We start from the raw sequence: 19,043 nt of genomic DNA on the forward strand, positions 1-19,043 counted from the left end.
CGATTTAATTGTAATTGGCTCGTTTATAGAAAAAAAAGAACAATAAAATAACAATAAAAATAAAATAACAAATAATGCGTCTTTTACGTTTTGTTCTTTTTTTACATGACAAATACGTCCAACATGGCTACCTTAAGCTCGCTTTTTATGACATGCTTCATGCCATCCCTTCTGCCCCCACCCCGCCATAAATTTGAAATTACACTTGCGCGAGCCGATCAAGTCGCTTTTCAGTTCATGGTGCCGATATGCAAATTGATGAGGCAGCGCGATCGTGCGCGCTCTTTGTGCACTCGATACTCGATCGGCGCCGCCGTCAGCAGGTCAGCAGGGAATGGCGATGGAGGCTGCATTCCGCGAACGGCGCGATTCACGATCTTTCTCGTCTAGCGCATACCGGAGCCCGAGCGCCGTCTTCTTCGACCTGGACAACACTCTCGTAGAGACCAGGAGAGCGGACAGTCAGGCTTGCCGCAAGGTACGGGAGGAACCGCGTCTTAACCTTAAGAGCCGACCTATCTCCCCCTTCCCCCGCCACCCCGTGGATCCGATCAGCGATACACCCTCTTTCCGAAGCGAGGCCGAGAGAGATCAGCCTGCGTATCGTTTCTCGCGATAATCGCACGGTCTCACTCCCGCGACGTTTGCCCACTCGCCTCGCAAAAATAGAAGTCGCTCTCCCTTCCCCCCTCCACGTCCCTGCGTGTAATACGAGCCGACTCCCCGATATAGAGCGCTTTCTTTTGCGGCGTGGTGGCTATTTTCGGCGCCGCGTCTCGCGAGAGAATTTGTGCGCGCCACGAGAATTTTACTCGCGTTTTAGTCGCGCTTTCTTCGCCGCCCCTTTCCCCGCGATGCCGAATCCCCGTCTCGTCGTCTGGGCGCGAAAAAGTGCAGGAGAGTGCAGCTAAACGTGGACGGACGTTCGAACGCTGGATTCTGGAACGCGGAGCGAAGTCCGAAGTTCGGAAGTTAGCTGCGAGCCGAGTCGAGATTATTCGAGATGCGGTCCGCTCGAGATCGAGGAAAAAATATCCCGTTCTAACCAACAAATTATTTTCCCGACGAGAGACTCATCGCGTGACAATTTTGTTGTTGCTGCGCGCGGAGATGACGGGGTACATTCCGATCGATGATACTTTTTAACGCATTGTTCCGACGCTATTAACGGAGCTAGCTTTAAGGTTATTCACGCGCGTCGGGACGCGAAATTCCCGATACGACTCTGCAAAGAGATACTTTCGACGGCGGAGCAGCTGCGAGCGGCGGAACACGCGCACGTGTTCCGCGTGCGTGTGCATCGGCCGGCGGCTATTTTCGGCCACCGGTGAGTGTGTCAAAGGGCAAGGCTAGGCGACGAGAGGACCGCCCGACCGTTCCGGGAGCTCTGCCAGTTGGCTCTCGACTATGCTACGCGACGGACAGCGCGACGCCTCCTAGAGTCGCACAGTTCCGGAAATTACTTTCCTCTGGCACGTCGACGACATCGAGACTGGAGCAGTAGCGTCAAACGTACATCGCCGGTCCTCGACTCCACGCGTCCTCTTCTTCTTCTTTCTCTTCTTTCTTTTCTTCTTTACTTCTTTCGGAACAGTCGAGCACCATGAGTATCCCGGAGGGCGTCACCAAGTGCGTGGCCATCCTAAAGGCGGTGGACACGGACTCGGAAAAGTTCGCCGCGCTGTTCATGGTCACCAAGCTGGTGAACGCCAGGGATTGCACCTCTGCCGCGAAGAAGATGCTCTTCGAAGCCATCGGAGCCAAGTTCCTCAAGAAGCTGCTGTCCAGCTCTGACGTCCCTGTGGACTGCCCGCCGCAGGTATACAAGTCGGTGGCGTTGTCGGTTCTTTCCGCGTTCTGCAGCGAATCCGAATTGGCCTCTCATCCCGACATGGTGGTACATATCCCGGCGCTCTTGGAGATAGTGTCTCAGATGGACGAGGACGCGCCGGACGACATGCTGATCATCGTCAGCGAGGCTTTCACTTGCCTGCAGTGTATCGCGCAACATCCGCCTGGACAGAGAGCGTTGCTCGAGCAGAAAGCGATTCCAAAGATGTGCGACATTTACGCGGAAAAGACCTTTCAGACGGACGAGGCTTTGAACATTCTGGTCACGTTGGTCGGTACGTTTGGACCGGAAGCTTGGAGTTCGACGGACACCGCTCCTTTTCACGCTATAATCAACAAGATAGCCTTAGACTTCGAGACTGATCATACAGAGAGAAAATTCGAGCTATGCACCATTCTGCAGGCTCTACTGCAATCCTGCAGAAAGGAAGTGATATCCGGGAGTACGAAGGAAGAATCGTGGCCGTTGAGCATTCACAAGGGCCTGAACGATATTCTGGGGTCGAAAATAGGCAAGAAGCAACGGGATCCAGCTTTGAAACTCGCGTCCGTGATGATAGATCTGTTGGGCGCGGATTGGGCCATGTCCGACAAGGAAAAACCAAAGATCTTCTTCCTTCTGCTCATTCAGCTGGCGTCGATCGAGGTCAGAATGCAGTTGGAGGACAAGCAGCTCAAGGGCGTACTCGAGAATGCCGACCTGATCACGGCTTGCTTCATCATTCTCGAGATCTCGATCGGCTACATCGTCACGGATCAGCTGGATTTGGAGCAGAAGGAGAAACAGTCTCTGTACACGGCGATGAAGGGCGCTTTCGCGGCCGTTATCGGTCTGCTCAGCTCTGTATCGAAGATGAAAACGTTGACGAATGTGAAGGAGAAGATGTTCGTGTGTGCTGTTGTCAGGGTGCTGACAGCTTGGATGGCGCAGGAAACGAGCGCGATGCGTCCTCAGCTTTACGCCGTGTTACCGTACGTATTGACGGTGGCTAACGATACCTTTTACGCGCATCGAAACAGAAAACTGGCCGAGAAATGCAGAACTAAAGCGGACGAAGGAACATCGTCCGGAGAACCGATCGTTCACGATCCGATGAGCGAGCTCGACATATTACGATTACTCTTGCCCGCTCTGTGCTACTTGGCTGTAGAAGAGGGCGCGAGGAAGATACTTCTTCAGCATAAGCAGGACGAGGTCCTGTTCGAGTGTCTGTCTTATCACTGGACTATCGTGCACTACAAGAAGCCGCCAGTGCCGAGATCGGAACGTTTGAAGCTCTTGCAAGACGGCAACCGCACGGAGGAGCTGGATTTGCATATTCTGGAGGAGATGAAGGATTCCAGAACCGCGATGGTGTCCATCTGTAACGTCCTGATGAACATCACCGTGCTGGAGGCGAAACTGGTGGAGGAGTCGCCGACGTTCATCTCGCTGCTAAAGTTCATCTACAACAATCTGCCGGAGCTGAAGCAGATCCCGGAGAACCTGGTACTGCACGGTCATCTAGCGGTCCTGGGCCTATTGCTGATGAAGCAACAGGCAAAACGCATCAAGAAGAACGACTTCTCGATATGCCGTTACATTCAGGCCACCATAAGATTCCTGTGGGACGCGTACATCATCGACGAGGGCAACGATCCCACCGAGCTGGTGGTTGCCATGTCTTACAAGGAACACTGGATGGAGCTGATGGAGCTCTGGTTTCTGGGGATGCAGACGATGGCCGGTGTGCTGCAAGTGATACCCTGGCTGTCGCAATTCACGATAGAATCCGGCTGGGCGGAGGAGATCATCGAGACGCTGAAACGAGTGAAAATCGGCGGTCTGGAGCCGAACGTCAAGTCCGCCTTCGAAGATCTGCTGTGCCACTTGGTGAAGGCGGACGATAGCGTCGCGTCGGTGTTGAAAAAATGCGGCGCGTTAACCGTCTGTCGAAATCACCGTATGATGGAGCTTGGAAAGCGTCTCTTCGGGGACTAGGACTGAGCACTGAGAAAACATTTTTGCATTAGCTTTTGGATTTTTTGTATTGCACGAGCGACGTAAAGAAATTTATGCGGCAATTGTAGAGATAGCGAAGAATTAATTAGCCGAGACGTACCAATTAATCGAACTATTGTATAAAAAGTAAAAATTTTGTAAAGTAGCTTCCTTAGTATTTTGCGACTTGAATTTATAATTTTACACGTCTCCTTCGTACGATGTTCGAAATGCGTATGTGCGCGTAGTCCAGTGTATATTTAGACGGCATCACGTCTGGAAATAGTTTCCTGGCAAGCAAGAAAGCTAAGAAGCGTATCGTTCGAAGAAACTTTTCGTAAATCACATATACAGAGGTGTATTACTTTTCTTACGCAAGACTTTAATATGTACATTACGTTTGTTTGTGATATATTATCGAGTGTGCTTTTTTTTTTACTTCGCTACATCGCGGAAGCGGAGGTCGTTGTATTGATGTTAATAATCTTAAGATGCTTTAACGAGGAATTTTGTAATGACAGAAATACTTTCCTATTAAATGGAGGAATTTTGTAAGCGTTCGCTTGATTTCGTCACCATCATCCACTCTATCACTTTATGTGCCTAACGTTTTTAATGAAGTTATTTTTTAACAAAGATATTAAAGAAAGATTACTGGATAGAAGAGACGATCAATTTTGTATAATTAACTGCGAATTGTGTACACAGGTACATACTTTTCCAAAGACAAGGCCATGCTTTAGCATCCAGAAATCTTTCAGCTACAACTTATAGGCTTTGGAAATAACATGTTGTTGTTGTTGGCACAACTCATTTTGTTGTGATTACAGCAATGTCCGTGGGTGCCACTTCGAGTGTCCACTAATCGGCTCGAGTATTTCAATGAATCAATGCATTTTCTAGGTAATCATTAATAATGAATTAAGTGTCCTAAAAAAATTCCTTAACTGACCGCTGTATCCTGAGACCTTCGTTGATTAATGAACTCCACATTCAATATTTGTCTCTTCACCTACTTTATCTTGTCTGTCAAGAAATTGCTTTGCTAACAATTCTAATCTCTTTTTCTTTAACGAGAAGAAACGTTTTATACTCTGCGATATATGAACAAGATGGTCATCTACGATTTGTGCGCATTTTTTATTGAGTGTGGAAATTGCTTTCATCCTCATCTTTTCCTTCATTTTCAGTTCTTCACTCGTCATTCTTTATCACCAAACGTGATTGTAATGAAAAAGAGCTAACGATTCTCATTTGTATGCGTTTACCTACAGTTGACTGAGGAATTGACACGAGAGTACGGCATTCCGGAAGATGCGTCCGCCAAAATAACGGCAACGTATCTGAAGCAATTTAGAAAGTGTCCGGACAACGCGATCCTCACATTGGACGCTTGGCGTACTATCCTCTGGAGCAAAGCGCTAGGCCATAAGTACTCGCAGCTAGCAAAAAAAATTTACGAAAGATGGCTGTATTTAAGATATCACTACATGACGCTGGCGCCGAGCACGGTTTCCATGCTGCGTCAATTCAGAAAGAAGTATCTGCTGGGTTTAATCACCAACGGCCCATCAAACGCTCAGTGGGAGAAGATATACAAACTGTCGCTGGAGCAGTACTTCGACGTTATCCTGGTATCCGGTGATCTGCCGTGCGAGAAACCAGACGCGGAGATATTCCAAAAGGCTTGCCATTTTCTTAACGTGCGACCCGAGGAGTGCATCATGGTCGGTGACAAGTTGGAGACCGATATTTTAGGTAGAGTTTCTTCTAACAATTTTTATAATTTCCAAAAATCTGCGCCTGGAAATATTTGCTTCAAAAGATATTAGATTACGTGAAATGAATTGTAAAATTATCGTATATAGGTGGGATCGAGGCTGGACTGTACGGGACGGTGTGGATACCTACTACGGATAAACCTCGTCTCTCGCAAGACGATCCTAAGCCAGATTTTATAATAAGACACGTAACGGAACTTCTCCGCATATTGGAGAGAGGTCCAAACGCGCCGGAACTCGAAGACTGCTCTTCAAATGGGTCGGATGGTAGCTAATGAGGAGGTGCATGTTATATTAATTTTTTTTTCTAATGAAAAGCGACTCGATGCTTATATAAGCATTTGATGTCTTACTAAGCAAGATCTATTAGGTTTTTGTTGTGTTAGCGTTGTTTTTTTCTATCATATACATTTTACGTACGATAGCACTCGAGTGTAGACGTAGATCGTCTTAATATATTAATTTACATTAGATACATAATTTTTTAGTAAATTTGTATAACTTTCAGTCTACAGTTTTTGAGTTTTTGCGAAATTTTCATGGAGATGCTACAGTCTATTAGAGTCTATCTGTATTGAGTAGTTATATCGATATAACATCCTATATTTCGTATAATAATTAAATACGAAAAAAAACAGCTTAAAACAAATACAATTATTTTGATAACATTATATAACATTTTATAAAACTTGTTTTAAATGACGAAAGAACCACCGCATGTTATATTCGTAGTTTATTTAGCGACTTACGGAATTAATATCGTAAATAGATGCCAAGTGAGATATTTGTCAGTTACCCTTTCGAAGTTACCTTCTCGAAGTTAAAATAACTGTAGTGTACCGAGTAAGGGAGACGGAGCTCATGTACAAAACAAAATGCACAAACAGAGCCAGTAGCTGTAGATAAATGAACAAAATGAGACATAGCAACCGTATACAACTACTTTATCGTCCGTATAACTTTAAAAAAAAAATCGCGCTGTAATATATGTATGTATTTTTAAGATATCTGTATAATATATTACATAAATCTCCTTTTGTACAAACACGTAACATTTGTGTATCTGTACATAGATATGCACGGGACGTTGTACATGTGCGGCTACAAATGTACATGGTATCTATTTTTTCATATGTATATTTTATCTATGTTGAGAATTCAGCTTGTTGGATGTTCTATGAACCACAGATCCGCATACAGACATATTGTAAAACTCGATATAAGACAACAGATGTATATGAATAAAGAAAAGATATATATGAGATAAAATCTACGCTTATTTTGCTTCTCTACTACAATAATTAACATTGACATATCATTAGGTAATAAATAAATCATTTTTCTGCGTGAACTAAAAAATATTGCAATATGTTCAATGTTTATTTCGTTGCTAACACACATGGGTGACACAAATATGTATAAAGACAATATTACGACGAGCAATGTATTGAAAGCAAACGTTTCTTAACGAAAAACAAGAAATATATTCATTAACTCAGTTTATGATTCTGCTTTGTCATATTCGGATGTGATTTCAGATTCTGTTTTCTCTTTCGTTTCTCCTGTTTCGTCTTGCGTGGATACGAGATTCGATGTTGTAGAAATCGTTTCCTGTTTCTCAGAAGATTCAACTGAATTATTCGTGACTGAATTATCCGCGACAGAATTATCACGAGCGCTTCCGGCAGTTTCAATTTCGGCAGAAATCTCTTTGTCGTTTTCTTCTAGTTCTAAATTGTCCACTTTCAAGTCCGGAGAGTATAAAGTTTCCGTGTCTATTTGTGCCTAAATAAAGTGGAGATTGTTATTTTCGGCACAGCGAAGAATGTTGAATTATCTTACCGGGGCTTCGGTGAAGTCGACGTCTCTACTCCTGTCGCGCAGATTTTTACAAATATGTTGAACTTGTTTGGGATCTACACCTGCTTCTACCAACGACATTAGCACGTCTCTTTCGGTAACAAGTAAGTCAGGGTTTGCATCGATCAGCAACACTGATTTCCCGTTGATTCTCGGAGATTTTTCAGCCTTCATCATTTTCTGATAAGACTCCAGTTTCTCCATCACTTTATTCTCGTCCAGAATCTTCGGCGGTGTAGGCGGCCTGATCTCAGATACGCTTAATAATTTTTGTGCGTGGATCAGATCTTCCAGTTCTTCATCCGTGTCCGAATCGTCCGCTATATTCAAGGAGATCTTTAACTGATAGACCTCGTATAGCATTTTATTCTGAAATAAAAGGAAAGCAAAAATCTTTCTCGTAAGAAACAAAATATATTGCGAAAAATGTCGAGAGATACTAATAATATTTGAGAAATTGTTAAATGTTAAATCATTGTTTTTTTTACGTTTATGATAATCTTATTATTTATACCATGTTCAATATTCCTCTATGTTGACTGACGTGCTTCTTAAACACATCCCGCAGTTCTTTATCGGTATAAAGACCTCTCTGCATTATTTCTTTGGTGATGTCGTAAACGAATTTAACATATTTCTTCTCCTCCTCTTTTTGAGACGTGAGCTTGGAGATGAGCTCTTCGGTTGATTTCTCATCGTAATCGAAATCATAACATTGCGAGGCGCTCGAACACACCGAGCGATAATCGATCGTTTTCTGTCTTGGAGATTGAGATCTTGATTTAAATAACGTTGACTCTAATCTAGTAGCTCCGCAAGGGACTAAGAACTCTTTTTCATATCTACATTTTCTATAGAAATAAAGAGAAGAAATGGAATTCTTGGATATATGTATATAACATGTGAATTGTATAGTTTTAAACGCAGGGGATTGAGATAATTATAGAAAATCCGCCTTTTTAATTTACACTAGTAATTTTTGGAGGAGTAGAGACGTAAAGTAATTAATAGCTTGAAATTTTAATGTTTAATGCAAGCTCACCTCTGTCGTGAAAAACATGTTGACGGACCGACTACATAAGGGATATCTCGCGTAGATGTTAGCTCTTTTTTGCAAATGAAATTTGATATTGAAATTTTTTTACGTTTCGGAGAACGTGCCAAAGTTGGTGATATCATTCTTTGATTCTTCGATGTCGATCGTTGCCGTCGATCCATCTGATCGGTTCCTTCATAAGACGTTTGACTACTACAAACCCTCAGTTGATGATCTAAATTATAATTGCAACAGTCCAGATGCCTCGCATTTAAATCTATTCTTAATACATCCTGCATAAAAATTTAAAAGCATAGACTTAAAAACTATAGTTTATTAGTTAAAAAAAAAAAAAAGATTTAAATTCTTAATCCCTAAAATCCTGAATTAGCCTAGCAATTGTAGAAATCATTATTTATCCTCGTGTGTGTTAAATTTATTCCAATTTATAATCTTAAATATACTAGCTATACTGAGCTTTACCATGGGATGATGTTGAGTATCATAGGCCAATTTGTCGATCACATCATCCGTCGCTTCCAGATATAAACGGACTCCGCTATCGTCAGCTCTTTGCTCTTTGCACCGCTGATTTCTTCTCAAGTAACTTTTATTTCTTGTATCAACTACGCTTCTTGCCAATAAAGTCCGTCGTAAATGCGAGCTCATCGAATTATACGCCGCCAATTGCTCAAAATAGTTCTGTCCCGTTTGATTATAAGCTACGATTTTTACAAAATTTTTAATATTACAATTGCGAATCAGAATATTCTTGTTGACGTATCAAACACTCACCGCTGCTTTTCAGATTAACCCCCCTTTTTCTCATGCATCTTGTCATTTCTGACGGAAAATTCGAATGTCCGATTCTCGATAACTATCCGTAGCGAAAAATAATTATTGGGCGAAAGCAAGTTTTCTCTTAAAGAATTTTGGGCAATGTAGAGTGATTTGGTGACATTAAAAATTTGCCATCCTCCCTTTAGACGGAACCTATGCCATGTCTGCTACTTATTCACGAAGTTTTGTTGACGGTCTGTCACTAAGCAACGGGCACGTGCTAAACTCCCGCCATTTGTCTACTCTCGTTAAGAACATGGGACTACACACATATAGCTGTACATATGTACAATAGAATTCAATAAGATATAACATTGTATTTAAACGTAAAATGAGGAACAAATGATTACATTTGGCATGAAATGTTCAAATGTGCAGTGACTAATGCAATGAATGATATAAATTTTATAAAACAATATGTCTTTATATATTAAATATTGATAAATGCTAAAATTGTTATCAAAATATTAACTGCACTTTGGTAAATATTAGAAAACTTAAATACATGTAAACGTGTTACTCTGCGACGATCCGTATAAAAATATAGTTTCTTTTCGTATCTCGTTAGATCACCATTAAAACGTTAAAAATCTGTATGTTCAGACTTAGGCGAAGTATTGTAAATGTTCGGAAAGTTTCTATTTTCAACAGATAGCAGTTGAACACGCCGTAGATAATCTTCAGTCCGATCTCGTTGGAGCTCTCGTGTGTACAGTATTACTAGTCTTGTAGAGATATACTTGTGCTAAAATGGCAATGTCAATCGTGACTTGAACAGCACCGCACACCTGAAACTGCACGGGAGTGTCCCTCAAAACAAAGTAGCACGTTTTGAAGATATCTCCCACGGTCCACATCGCCACCATGGCTATGCTAAAATCAAAGTAAATTATTTTAATTCTCCTGCATAGCTCACGTAATTTTCTTTTCTTCCGTATCTAAATCTCACCTCATTCCTACGGTCGACTTATTCGCCGAATTGCGGAGAAATTGAGGGACTCCCAGCATAGCTTCTATCAATACCGCCAAGAATCCAACAATTTCAATAAATACCGGTACATCCAGAAATAAATATGTTATTACACCACCCACACCGGCGAACAGAATCATGAAGCCCAAATAGGACTTGAAGTCCGTCCACTTCCAAAAGAATCTAGCGTCCAAATCTGCGAAGTAGAAAAATTCTGCCATCTATAAATGCAGGTGTGTATCGGTATTTGTACAACATCCGCAATAATAAGATTATATTCACCTGTAAGTACGCGCTCTTTGGATTTGATTATCTGCGTTCTGTTTTGTACATTAATACAAAGCTTAATCATAACGAACATTGCTAGAATCATCAGTATGCTTTGTAATAAAAGCGGAAGCTCATAGTGTTTGCCAAACCTGCAACAAGAACGAAGCGCAATGTCAGTACTCAGAGACGCATTCAATTTACCTTTCAATTTATTCTTGTCACGGAAATGTTGGATGGAGAAAAAAAAGAACAAATGGGACGATGCGTACAGTAGAGGAAAAAGTACAATATTATAATAGAAATGGCCGGGGTATAGAAGCTTTGGAGGACATGAAGGGATGAATTTAAGGAAAGAGCTAATCAGTAAAGACTGGGAGGTACAAAGACAAATGGAGATAATTGAAGCTAGGTATAATAAAAAATTTTAAGAATTATATATATATATGAGGTTGGATGGGCTGAGATATTTAAAGAGGAAAAATCTAGATAAGTTGAGTAAGGGAGATAATGTAAGAGGATGATAAGGATGAAGTGTATGATAACATGAAAGAGGGAAACAAATATTGATTAGAGAAGGATGAAACGGTATATGTGTTTTGCAGGCAAGGAAGGGATTGTATTAGTCATTATGTAAAGGAATGTTATAAGATTAACGATTATGGTTTATAGAGTCAGGTAGAAATAAGAGAGAAATTAGAAAGAATATGGAGTGATAAACGAATAGTGTAAATAAAACATGTAGAAGAAATTATGGAGAGAAAAATGTATTAGTCATTATAAAGGAATGTTATAAGATTAACGATTAGTTTATACAGTTACTTAGGTAGAAATAAGAAAGAAATATTAGAAAGAATATAGAGTGATGAACTGGATAGCGTAAATAAAACACGTTGAAAGAAAAGGAAGCTATTAGAGTAAGAAAGAATAGACAATTGGTTACATGGATGAGTGTGTTAAGGAAAGATTGTAAACCAAGTCCACTTCTTGGCATGTAAGCTGAAGTTAAGAAATTACACATAAATTTATTCTTGTCACATAACAACCAGCATATATTAAGACGTGCAAGATGTAAGTACAGAATGCTAGAATGTTATCAGAAGCATTGTTAGAATATTATATACAAGAATATATTATAAAATGTGATGCAAAATGTATTGGAAGGAAATAAGGACACGTTTGACGTTCGACAAGTCATGCCTGTCGCAGATACGAACCAAAATAATATGCGGAGCGTGTTGGCGATCAGGAGGGTGAGGCAAACGTAGAGGGAGAATCCCTCGGCGTCCTCCTTCCTCTTGATCTCCTTGTACTGCGGCACGTAGGGCACGACCGCGCCGAAGATCATCGCGCCGGACGCGATCCAGCCGGCCAGGTTCTTCAGATTCAGCTCGTACGTGTCGTCCATCGTCGCGGGCGACAGCCTCTAGCATATCGCGCGCGCGCCCCGTCGTCGATCCTACTGCATCGGGAACAGGCGATAATTGTTACGTGCGAACAATTAACGCGATCATCGTACGTACGTGCGAATTACGATTTACGTTTTTTTTTTGAGGTTATAAACCGGCCATTCATCGCCACCGCCGCCGTGTCGCGTCGCCGATATGCGCCACATAAGCACGTATCGCATGATTCGCATGTTCGACCGCCGGCCGCCGGCCGACCGACGTTGGCGGGCCGAACTTTATCGTGTGATATAACGTCGGGATAGATAAATGTTCACTGCATCATCCTGAAATTCCGTCCGGCGACGTTTACGCTCGGGATAAAGAGGTATTTTTATTTGTTTCTATTTTCGTGCATTTCCCGACCGAGACGCGAGACATTTCGCGAGCGGCCGATAGCGGTCACCACAGTAGCTCGAAATTCGTTAAAAAAAAATTGTCTTGAATAAAAAAAAATTATCATAATTATAATTGCGTGGTAAATTACAAGATTACATGTATATGGATTGTTTACATATTATTTACGTCATATTTACACGAACTTTTTTCATGTAGACAATGTAAATATAAATTATAATTATAAACTGATTTAAATGATCGATTGATTAGTATATAATTGATTGATTTCTTTGAACTGTGTATTTTTGCAACCATCAATTTCGACAAATCGATAAATTTGTTATCAAAAATTGCAGGTTATAAAAAATTACGTACAATCGGTAATCGAGTTTTCAATTATCTTTGTAGCCATCACGATTTTCTCGAGATGATAAAAACGCAAATTATTTTATCGCCGAATACCCTCGAGCTATAAATATAGAATGTCTATTTTTACAGAAACACAAAAACAAACCAATCGGCCGAGATGATTGATGATTGACGAGACCGCGATGTGAAATGCGAGATACGCAAAAGGTACGATCGCGGCTTAAATTACAGTAGTCGACGATAAACAGGATACACACGGTGTATAATGATAATAATTCGTGGTTGCGAATTGCTCGGTAAGCTGATAACGACGCATGCATACGTTACATACGTGTTTTCCCGTTTTATCGCTTAATTGGCTCGGCGTCGAGCGAGTGTAATGAACGGCCGCACGACCGACCAATCTCAATTCATCAACAGGTCGACCCGAGGGATCCGGAGCGTTGGTCGCGGTTAAACGGATTAATTCATTTGTGCCACCCGCCGCGACGGAACGAGGCCCGCCAGCAATCGAGTATGCTCATTAAATTAACCCGGGAGCTGGGGAAACGCGCCGTTGCATCGCGTTAATTGCGGCCGCGAGGCGACAACACGCTTAACTCTCTTTCGCAGATAGAATTGTGACAATATTGTTCCCAAACGCTATTGCTCAAACACAAATTAACACTGGAGCAATTGATGTTGAAGGTAAACAATTGCGCTTTCGAGTGAATATAAATAAATATTTGTGTCAATTATATGCGATGTACGATTATGACGGATGCAGATGCAGTGGCTGGCATTGATAATATGCCTCTACGCCGGAGTAGCCAGTGCGCGTACGGAGGAGGACCAGCAGACGTCGAACGCAGGCGGTGTCTCGAACTCTCTTCCGGAACAGTGTTTTTACAGACACCCGGTAGACTGTCCCTCGGACTCGAGCAGATGTCCCTGCAAGAGGATCACGCTGGCGAATGTGCCGGAGGGCAATGCCGCACTCTGCTGCAATACAGACCAACAGACTCTGGAGGATGGTCTCTCTTGCATAGGTGAGAGTAGTGACGCAAGAACTTTTTTATTTATTTATTCGACAGGATATATTTATTACGCTCAAGTATATTTTTGCTACTATCTCAGGATTTCAACATTCAAATATAAGTTACGTGCACATACGTAACGCAACTTTGGATGTATTTAACGTAAGTGAAGTTCGTTGGAGGATGCTGAAATCACTGGCCATAACAGATGGCAAGATTAATCGACTGCGGGGTCAGTTTCGCATGATGACGCCCATACAGTGTCTGAATCTCTCGAATAATGAGCTGCGCGAGGTAGAGAATAATTCGCTGACACGTTTGGTGCAACTCACCACGTTGGATCTGTCTTATAATAAACTCACTTACCTTCCAGCTTTGAATACGATGAACGGCCGAGAATTCTGGTTAGACATCTCAGGTAAAAAAAAAACCCAAGCTGCCGTTCGATTCTGTTATCTTAATTAAACATCAATGAACATATCGCTCATTAACGTGTCCACCTTTTTTCTGCAGGAACAAATATACTTTCGTGCCACGATGTGTATCAGTATATCAATAAAACGGGCGAAAAGCAAATCACATTTAATCGCGAGAACGAGACAGTGTGCTCCTCCTTGGCAACGTGGCACTGGTTCAACACGACTGAACAAGTGCCTCTTTCGCAGGTTCTTTACCTCAGCTTGGTATGTTTTAACCTTTTATATCCTGCAAAACTTTATATATAAGATATAATCAGAATTAATCTTGACTTTTAGTTGCAAACGGAATGTCCAAAAGGTGACACCTGGCAATGCCAATGTGATATCAAGAGACTAGACATTATCGAGGGCAAGCCGCCTACACACGCTGTAAATGTAGATTGTAGCGCAATGCAGTTGACCGAATTACCCGAGAAATTGCCGCAAAACACTATAGCCCTTAATGTTTCCTATAATAATGTACGTGTGAGATGTTAGTACGGTTCTATATCTGTTGCATATGAACTGTTTTTTTTTTTTTTTTTAATAATGCAATGCTTCCCTTGAATTTTTCTTTTAGATCACAGTTCTAGATGATCTTAGTACTAACCCGTGTTACGAAGGTCTACGAGAGTTCTATGCGGATTATAATAATATCTGCTCGATAAACAAGTTGGAAGGTTCTAAGTTTCTGGATAATTATGCCATCCTTAGTTTACGATACAACAAAATCAAATCAGTAAGTAAAGAAATATATTTAATTCATTGATGATGTATTCACACATCCTAAATATAATAATATGTTTATAGCTGCCAACATATATATTAAGTCCAAGCGCACACAATAAGAATTTCATGAGTTCGAGAAACCTGGTCAGACTAGGAGGCAACAAGTTGCATTGCGATTGTAATACTGCTAAGCATCTAAAGGTACAGTATGACGTTTATAAAAAATAGATAAGTATGAAATATTGATGAAGCAGCGTTCTCCGCTTTCTAGGCATGGTTACAAACGCGAATATTGGACTCTGACGAAGTAATGTGCGAAAATGTAAAGGAGAAAGTTATAGATCTGGAGCCATCGAAGATGTGCGTGTATCCGGGAGACTGGACTGACTATATATACTATATTATTGCTACCGAGGTGATACTTCTGATAGGTCTGATAGCCAAAGTGTCTTATGATTATTGGGTGTTCAAAACGGCAGGATATCTTCCGTGGCCGGCGAATAAAATGCCAAAATTGCCTTGTGATTGGCTGTTCGAAACGTAGATCGCGCGAACACGCGTAATGAGAATTCCTAACAATGTGCAATGAAACAAGAATTCCTAACGGTGCGCAATAAAAATATGATACTGTTAGGATATACTAAACGTGCCTTTGTAATGTGCCTGTATATTCTATCTATGTGCCTATATAACTATCCCAACGACGAATATAATGGACGATAATATTTTTATCTAGCTCTTCCATTTAAGAACAGGATTTTAAAATAATCTCGGTATTATATGTCCATGACAAGTGTTTTGTAAAATTCATATTACTATTTAGAATATATGATTGTCAAAGAATGTATCATATGTAGTTTTACAAATAGTTACAGATTTATACATAATTTTATATGTAAGTATTACAAATAAATTATTTACAAATCATTTCTACGTTAATTTTAAAATCTTTTATACGCAAATATCTTTCTAATACAAAATTCTTTTTATAAAAACAGCCTTTTACACTTATTTCACATTGTGAAAACACGAGTATCGTACTTACACTATTACACTTCCAACTCCGGCTTCTTCCCGACGCCTGACTTTCGCTTGTGTCGTTTATATGTAGGCACGGTTAATATCTTTTCGCGCGTGGGTGCCGTACGCTCGAGCTTACGGCGTTCCTTCTTACTGTGCTTCTTCATAGCTAGCATGTAATCCGGTACGTCGCATCCGGACGCTCGCATAACCGCCGCAATACTAAGGACAAAAAATACATTTTATATTATTTATTGCAACATGCATATATACATGCTGGCGCAGAGACAATACCTTCGTAAATTCACTGTGTCCTGTTGAGTGAAAAACGTTATTGCCTGTCCCTTGTGTCCGGCACGACCGGTACGACCTATTTCAGAAAATGGTCAAGTAAGAAAACTGACTGCTTTAACAGATCGGCGCAGTCCTGTTTCTCGGAATATTTCTCTTGGTATAATGAAAATGCTGTGATGGGTATAGCGAGATAATATTTTATTTAACAGATGGTAATGTCTATTCTTTATCAAGAGACACGGTAGTGTCTCGGGTCAAGTACACGCGCAGCACGAGACCGCCGTGACTCTTTTATATTCTACACGAGAGGTGACGTGAACATGACCCCTCTTTATTGTTAACAACAGTACACACGATACCGAAAGAAAAGGAGCTGAGCATACTATTAACAGAAAGGAAAAGAGAAAAAGGGCCAGAAGCGCGCAATGCTCCATGTTATTAAAGAAACAGAACAGGGCACGTATTGTGGAACTTTTCGGAATGGATTCCGATCGGAATTGTTTAGTTACTTCCTAGATTTCTATTGTGTTTTCTAAGGAAAACGGAATAATTTCGATCGAAATCCATTACGGAAAAGTTCTATAATACGTGCCCTGTTCTATTTTAAGAGTTTACTGATAAGACTAATACATACCTATTCTGTGGATGTATGAGATGGCAGACGGAGGGAAATCATAATTTATAACGAGATTTACGCCTTTGAAGTCTATACCTCTGCCCATCAATTCTGTGCAGATCAAAACCCAGATCTTTCCCTCTCTAAAGCAACGCACGGTGTTGTCTCGCTAAAGAAATACATTGATTAATGTACAATTAGACGGGTTGCACGAGAGAATCTCTTTTTTTTTGCCATACCTGTGTCATTGTTCTATCAGCGTGAATGACGTCCACGTTAATCCCGTCGTAAATAAGCTCGTTGAAAAGTTCTTGAGCTCTCTCTTTGCTTTGCACAAATACCAAGACCGGTGGTGATATACCCTTTATCGATAATCCAAAAAACGTATACAGCCACAATATTTAAAAAGAGTAATAAAATATTGCAACTAAATTAAAAATTATCCTACCTTCTGAATAATGTTTCTAAATTCCACCAATTTACCTCTTTCGCTACCAACAAAGAGGATCTTTTGATCTACCAAATCTGCAGCTGCATTTCTGTAATAAAATGGAGACACAATTATTAATAGTTTCCATATTTTTCGTAAAATGTATCAAGACACATATACACATACCTTTGACCAACTGTCACTGTTATAAGACCCTTCATGTTACGACGACACCACTTCGACACCGCTGGTGTGTTTGTCGCGCTGAACATACCGCGACGTAAATTTGCATTAACGCAAGCTCTCGTAATCTCATCTAATTGCTGCCTAAAGCCGCGTATTCCTTCCTCGAAAAGTTTATCTGCTTCGTCTACAATCAACCATTCAACGCTGTAAAAACAGAATAAGAATATTATTGCGCCTAAATCTGATTACAATCAATAAAGTATGATTGTGAAAAACTTACTTGTTCAATGAAATGGCTGGAGGATCTTGATTTAGAAGGAAGACCAATCGCTTTGGTGTAGTGATTAAAATATCTGGAACACAAGTGAGTTTTAGAAACATCATTTCTATTAAAATCTTCGTACTAGCTGTTACACTCACCAAACTTTTGCGAGCTTGTGGGCCCATATTTGGTAAGAGCTTGATTCACTTTACTAATTATATGAATTCTAAAGTCACAGCCGTCACTCAGTCTCAGGCATTCCCTATACGTCTGTTTGGCCAATTCCCTCGTAGGGCTTAGAATAACAGCGCGAAAACCTTTCTTTTGTGGTCCCCGTAAGCTGTGAATGATTGGTAACAGAAATGCCGCAGTTTTCCCTGATCCCGTCGGAGCACAAGCCAGAATCTGTCTGCCCTGTCGTCAGTAAGAAAAAAAAACCATAAAATATTTGCTGGAGATATTTTAATTACAGTTTATTTTAATTAATCTAATTATAAAAATTTACTTACTTCTAACATAATCGGCATTGCTTGCATCTGTATTGGCGTCGGATACATATATCCACTGTTTTTCATGTTGTTCAACAAATTTTCTGGCACTTGATAGTTTGTTTTTAATTCATTAAATTCTAATATTAACTTAGGTACATGACTGCCTGTGACTGAAATACGATTCATGTTCCTCAGATGATTTATCTAAAAAATAAGAGATATTTTAGGTATATTATAAAAAGAGGACTCTCTTTTCATTTGCACTTGCTCCATTGCGTAAATCTCCAACCTTCTCTTGTTCCAGCTTTAACACCTTGTCGGCAGTTGCGATTTTTTTACGTTTCCTATCTGGAACACTTTCGTTTTTCTGTACTGACAGCCCGCTCAGCAACGTTATTTCGTCAACATCTTCATCTTCAGCTTTATATTTTCTTTTTGCATTGCCCACTGTATCAGGCTCTAATACTTCCTCCTTTATTTTCTCCACCGTACTGTTTATGTCATGTTTACTTGGTCTCACTAGCTATATAAAGAAATAGTAACGTGATAATTAACCAGTACCTTAGAAACCATCCTCCAAGAGAACGAGCAATTAGTTACCTGAAATCTTTCTGCATCTGGTCGAAAGCGTCTCGTATCAAATTTGACACCGGCTGCGAGTTTCTTGAAAAGATCGTGAGCATCCATTGCGCTAATATGTAGAAGTATTTGTAGAATCAAGCTGCATGAACTCCACGTGCAAATCTCCTACAAGGTATTCAAACGAACAGCGGTGGAGATTTGAGGTTAGAAAAAAGTAAAT

The 19,043-nt window shown here is 40.8% G+C and overlaps 6 protein-coding genes across 13 annotated transcripts; 3 read left to right on the forward strand and 3 right to left on the reverse strand.

Moving 5' to 3' along the window:
- The first annotated feature begins 256 nt into the window (after window positions 1-256).
- On the forward strand, window positions 257-6,882 carry LOC139769357 (N-acylneuraminate-9-phosphatase). The gene is made up of 3 exons (XM_071700325.1): window positions 257-478; window positions 5,107-5,590; window positions 5,701-6,882. The coding sequence occupies exons 1-3, from the start codon at window positions 335-337 to the stop codon at window positions 5,886-5,888; spliced, it is 816 nt and encodes a 271-aa protein (XP_071556426.1). The 5' UTR covers window positions 257-334; the 3' UTR covers window positions 5,889-6,882.
- Neurochondrin (neurochondrin) lies at window positions 486-4,387 on the forward strand. The gene has a single exon (XM_071700311.1). The coding sequence runs from the start codon at window positions 1,604-1,606 to the stop codon at window positions 3,830-3,832; it is 2,229 nt and encodes a 742-aa protein (XP_071556412.1). The 5' UTR covers window positions 486-1,603; the 3' UTR covers window positions 3,833-4,387.
- Window positions 6,883-6,972: 90 nt separating the features above from the next.
- On the reverse strand, window positions 6,973-9,511 carry LOC139769351 (uncharacterized). 2 transcript variants are annotated; one of them, XM_071700315.1, is made up of 6 exons: window positions 9,305-9,511; window positions 8,993-9,231; window positions 8,516-8,802; window positions 7,988-8,234; window positions 7,456-7,842; window positions 6,973-7,398 (listed from the first exon to the last, which is right to left on the reverse strand). In XM_071700315.1, exons 1-6 carry the CDS (start codon window positions 9,348-9,350, stop codon window positions 7,114-7,116), a joined length of 1,491 nt encoding a protein of 496 aa, XP_071556416.1. In that variant the 5' UTR covers window positions 9,351-9,511; the 3' UTR covers window positions 6,973-7,113. The 2 variants fall into 2 exon arrangements, with proteins under 2 accessions (XP_071556416.1, XP_071556415.1); XM_071700314.1 differs by having other exon boundaries at window positions 7,988-8,324.
- Window positions 9,512-9,646: 135 nt separating this feature from the next.
- LOC139769358 (solute carrier family 66 member 2) lies at window positions 9,647-12,331 on the reverse strand. Of its 6 annotated transcripts, none has more exons than XM_071700331.1 (5): window positions 12,128-12,331; window positions 11,804-12,045; window positions 10,602-10,738; window positions 10,299-10,533; window positions 9,647-10,222 (listed from the first exon to the last, which is right to left on the reverse strand). In XM_071700331.1, the coding sequence occupies exons 2-5, from the start codon at window positions 11,992-11,994 to the stop codon at window positions 10,030-10,032; spliced, it is 756 nt and encodes a 251-aa protein (XP_071556432.1). In that variant the 5' UTR covers window positions 11,995-12,045; window positions 12,128-12,331; the 3' UTR covers window positions 9,647-10,029. The 6 variants fall into 6 exon arrangements, with proteins under 6 accessions (XP_071556432.1, XP_071556428.1, XP_071556431.1 ...); XM_071700327.1 differs by having other exon boundaries at window positions 11,804-12,048; XM_071700330.1 differs by having other exon boundaries at window positions 12,110-12,331.
- On the forward strand, window positions 12,247-15,869 carry Hfw (leucine-rich repeat domain-containing protein hfw). 2 transcript variants are annotated; one of them, XM_071700317.1, is made up of 10 exons: window positions 12,247-12,359; window positions 12,869-13,035; window positions 13,160-13,426; window positions 13,506-13,767; window positions 13,856-14,173; window positions 14,269-14,438; window positions 14,511-14,693; window positions 14,794-14,952; window positions 15,024-15,143; window positions 15,214-15,869. In XM_071700317.1, exons 3-10 carry the CDS (start codon window positions 13,418-13,420, stop codon window positions 15,484-15,486), a joined length of 1,494 nt encoding a protein of 497 aa, XP_071556418.1. In that variant the 5' UTR covers window positions 12,247-12,359; window positions 12,869-13,035; window positions 13,160-13,417; the 3' UTR covers window positions 15,487-15,869. The 2 variants fall into 2 exon arrangements, with proteins under 2 accessions (XP_071556418.1, XP_071556419.1); XM_071700318.1 differs by having other exon boundaries at window positions 12,869-12,946.
- Ais (DExD-box helicase 52) lies at window positions 14,950-19,033 on the reverse strand. Its single transcript, XM_071700313.1, has 11 exons — window positions 18,842-19,033; window positions 18,531-18,764; window positions 18,260-18,445; window positions 17,909-18,164; window positions 17,769-17,841; window positions 17,489-17,692; window positions 17,321-17,411; window positions 17,112-17,234; window positions 16,891-17,041; window positions 16,257-16,332; window positions 14,950-16,184 (listed from the first exon to the last, which is right to left on the reverse strand). The coding sequence occupies exons 1-11, from the start codon at window positions 18,926-18,928 to the stop codon at window positions 15,992-15,994; spliced, it is 1,674 nt and encodes a 557-aa protein (XP_071556414.1). The 5' UTR covers window positions 18,929-19,033; the 3' UTR covers window positions 14,950-15,991.
- Between the last annotated feature and the right edge of the window lie 10 nt (window positions 19,034-19,043).

Source organism: Temnothorax nylanderi, unplaced genomic scaffold (assembly GCF_030848795.1).
Source record: "Temnothorax nylanderi isolate EJ_2023f unplaced genomic scaffold, tnyl_v1.0 TNYL_tig0022_pilon, whole genome shotgun sequence".
Classification (NCBI taxonomy): Eukaryota; Metazoa; Arthropoda; class Insecta; order Hymenoptera; family Formicidae; genus Temnothorax; species Temnothorax nylanderi.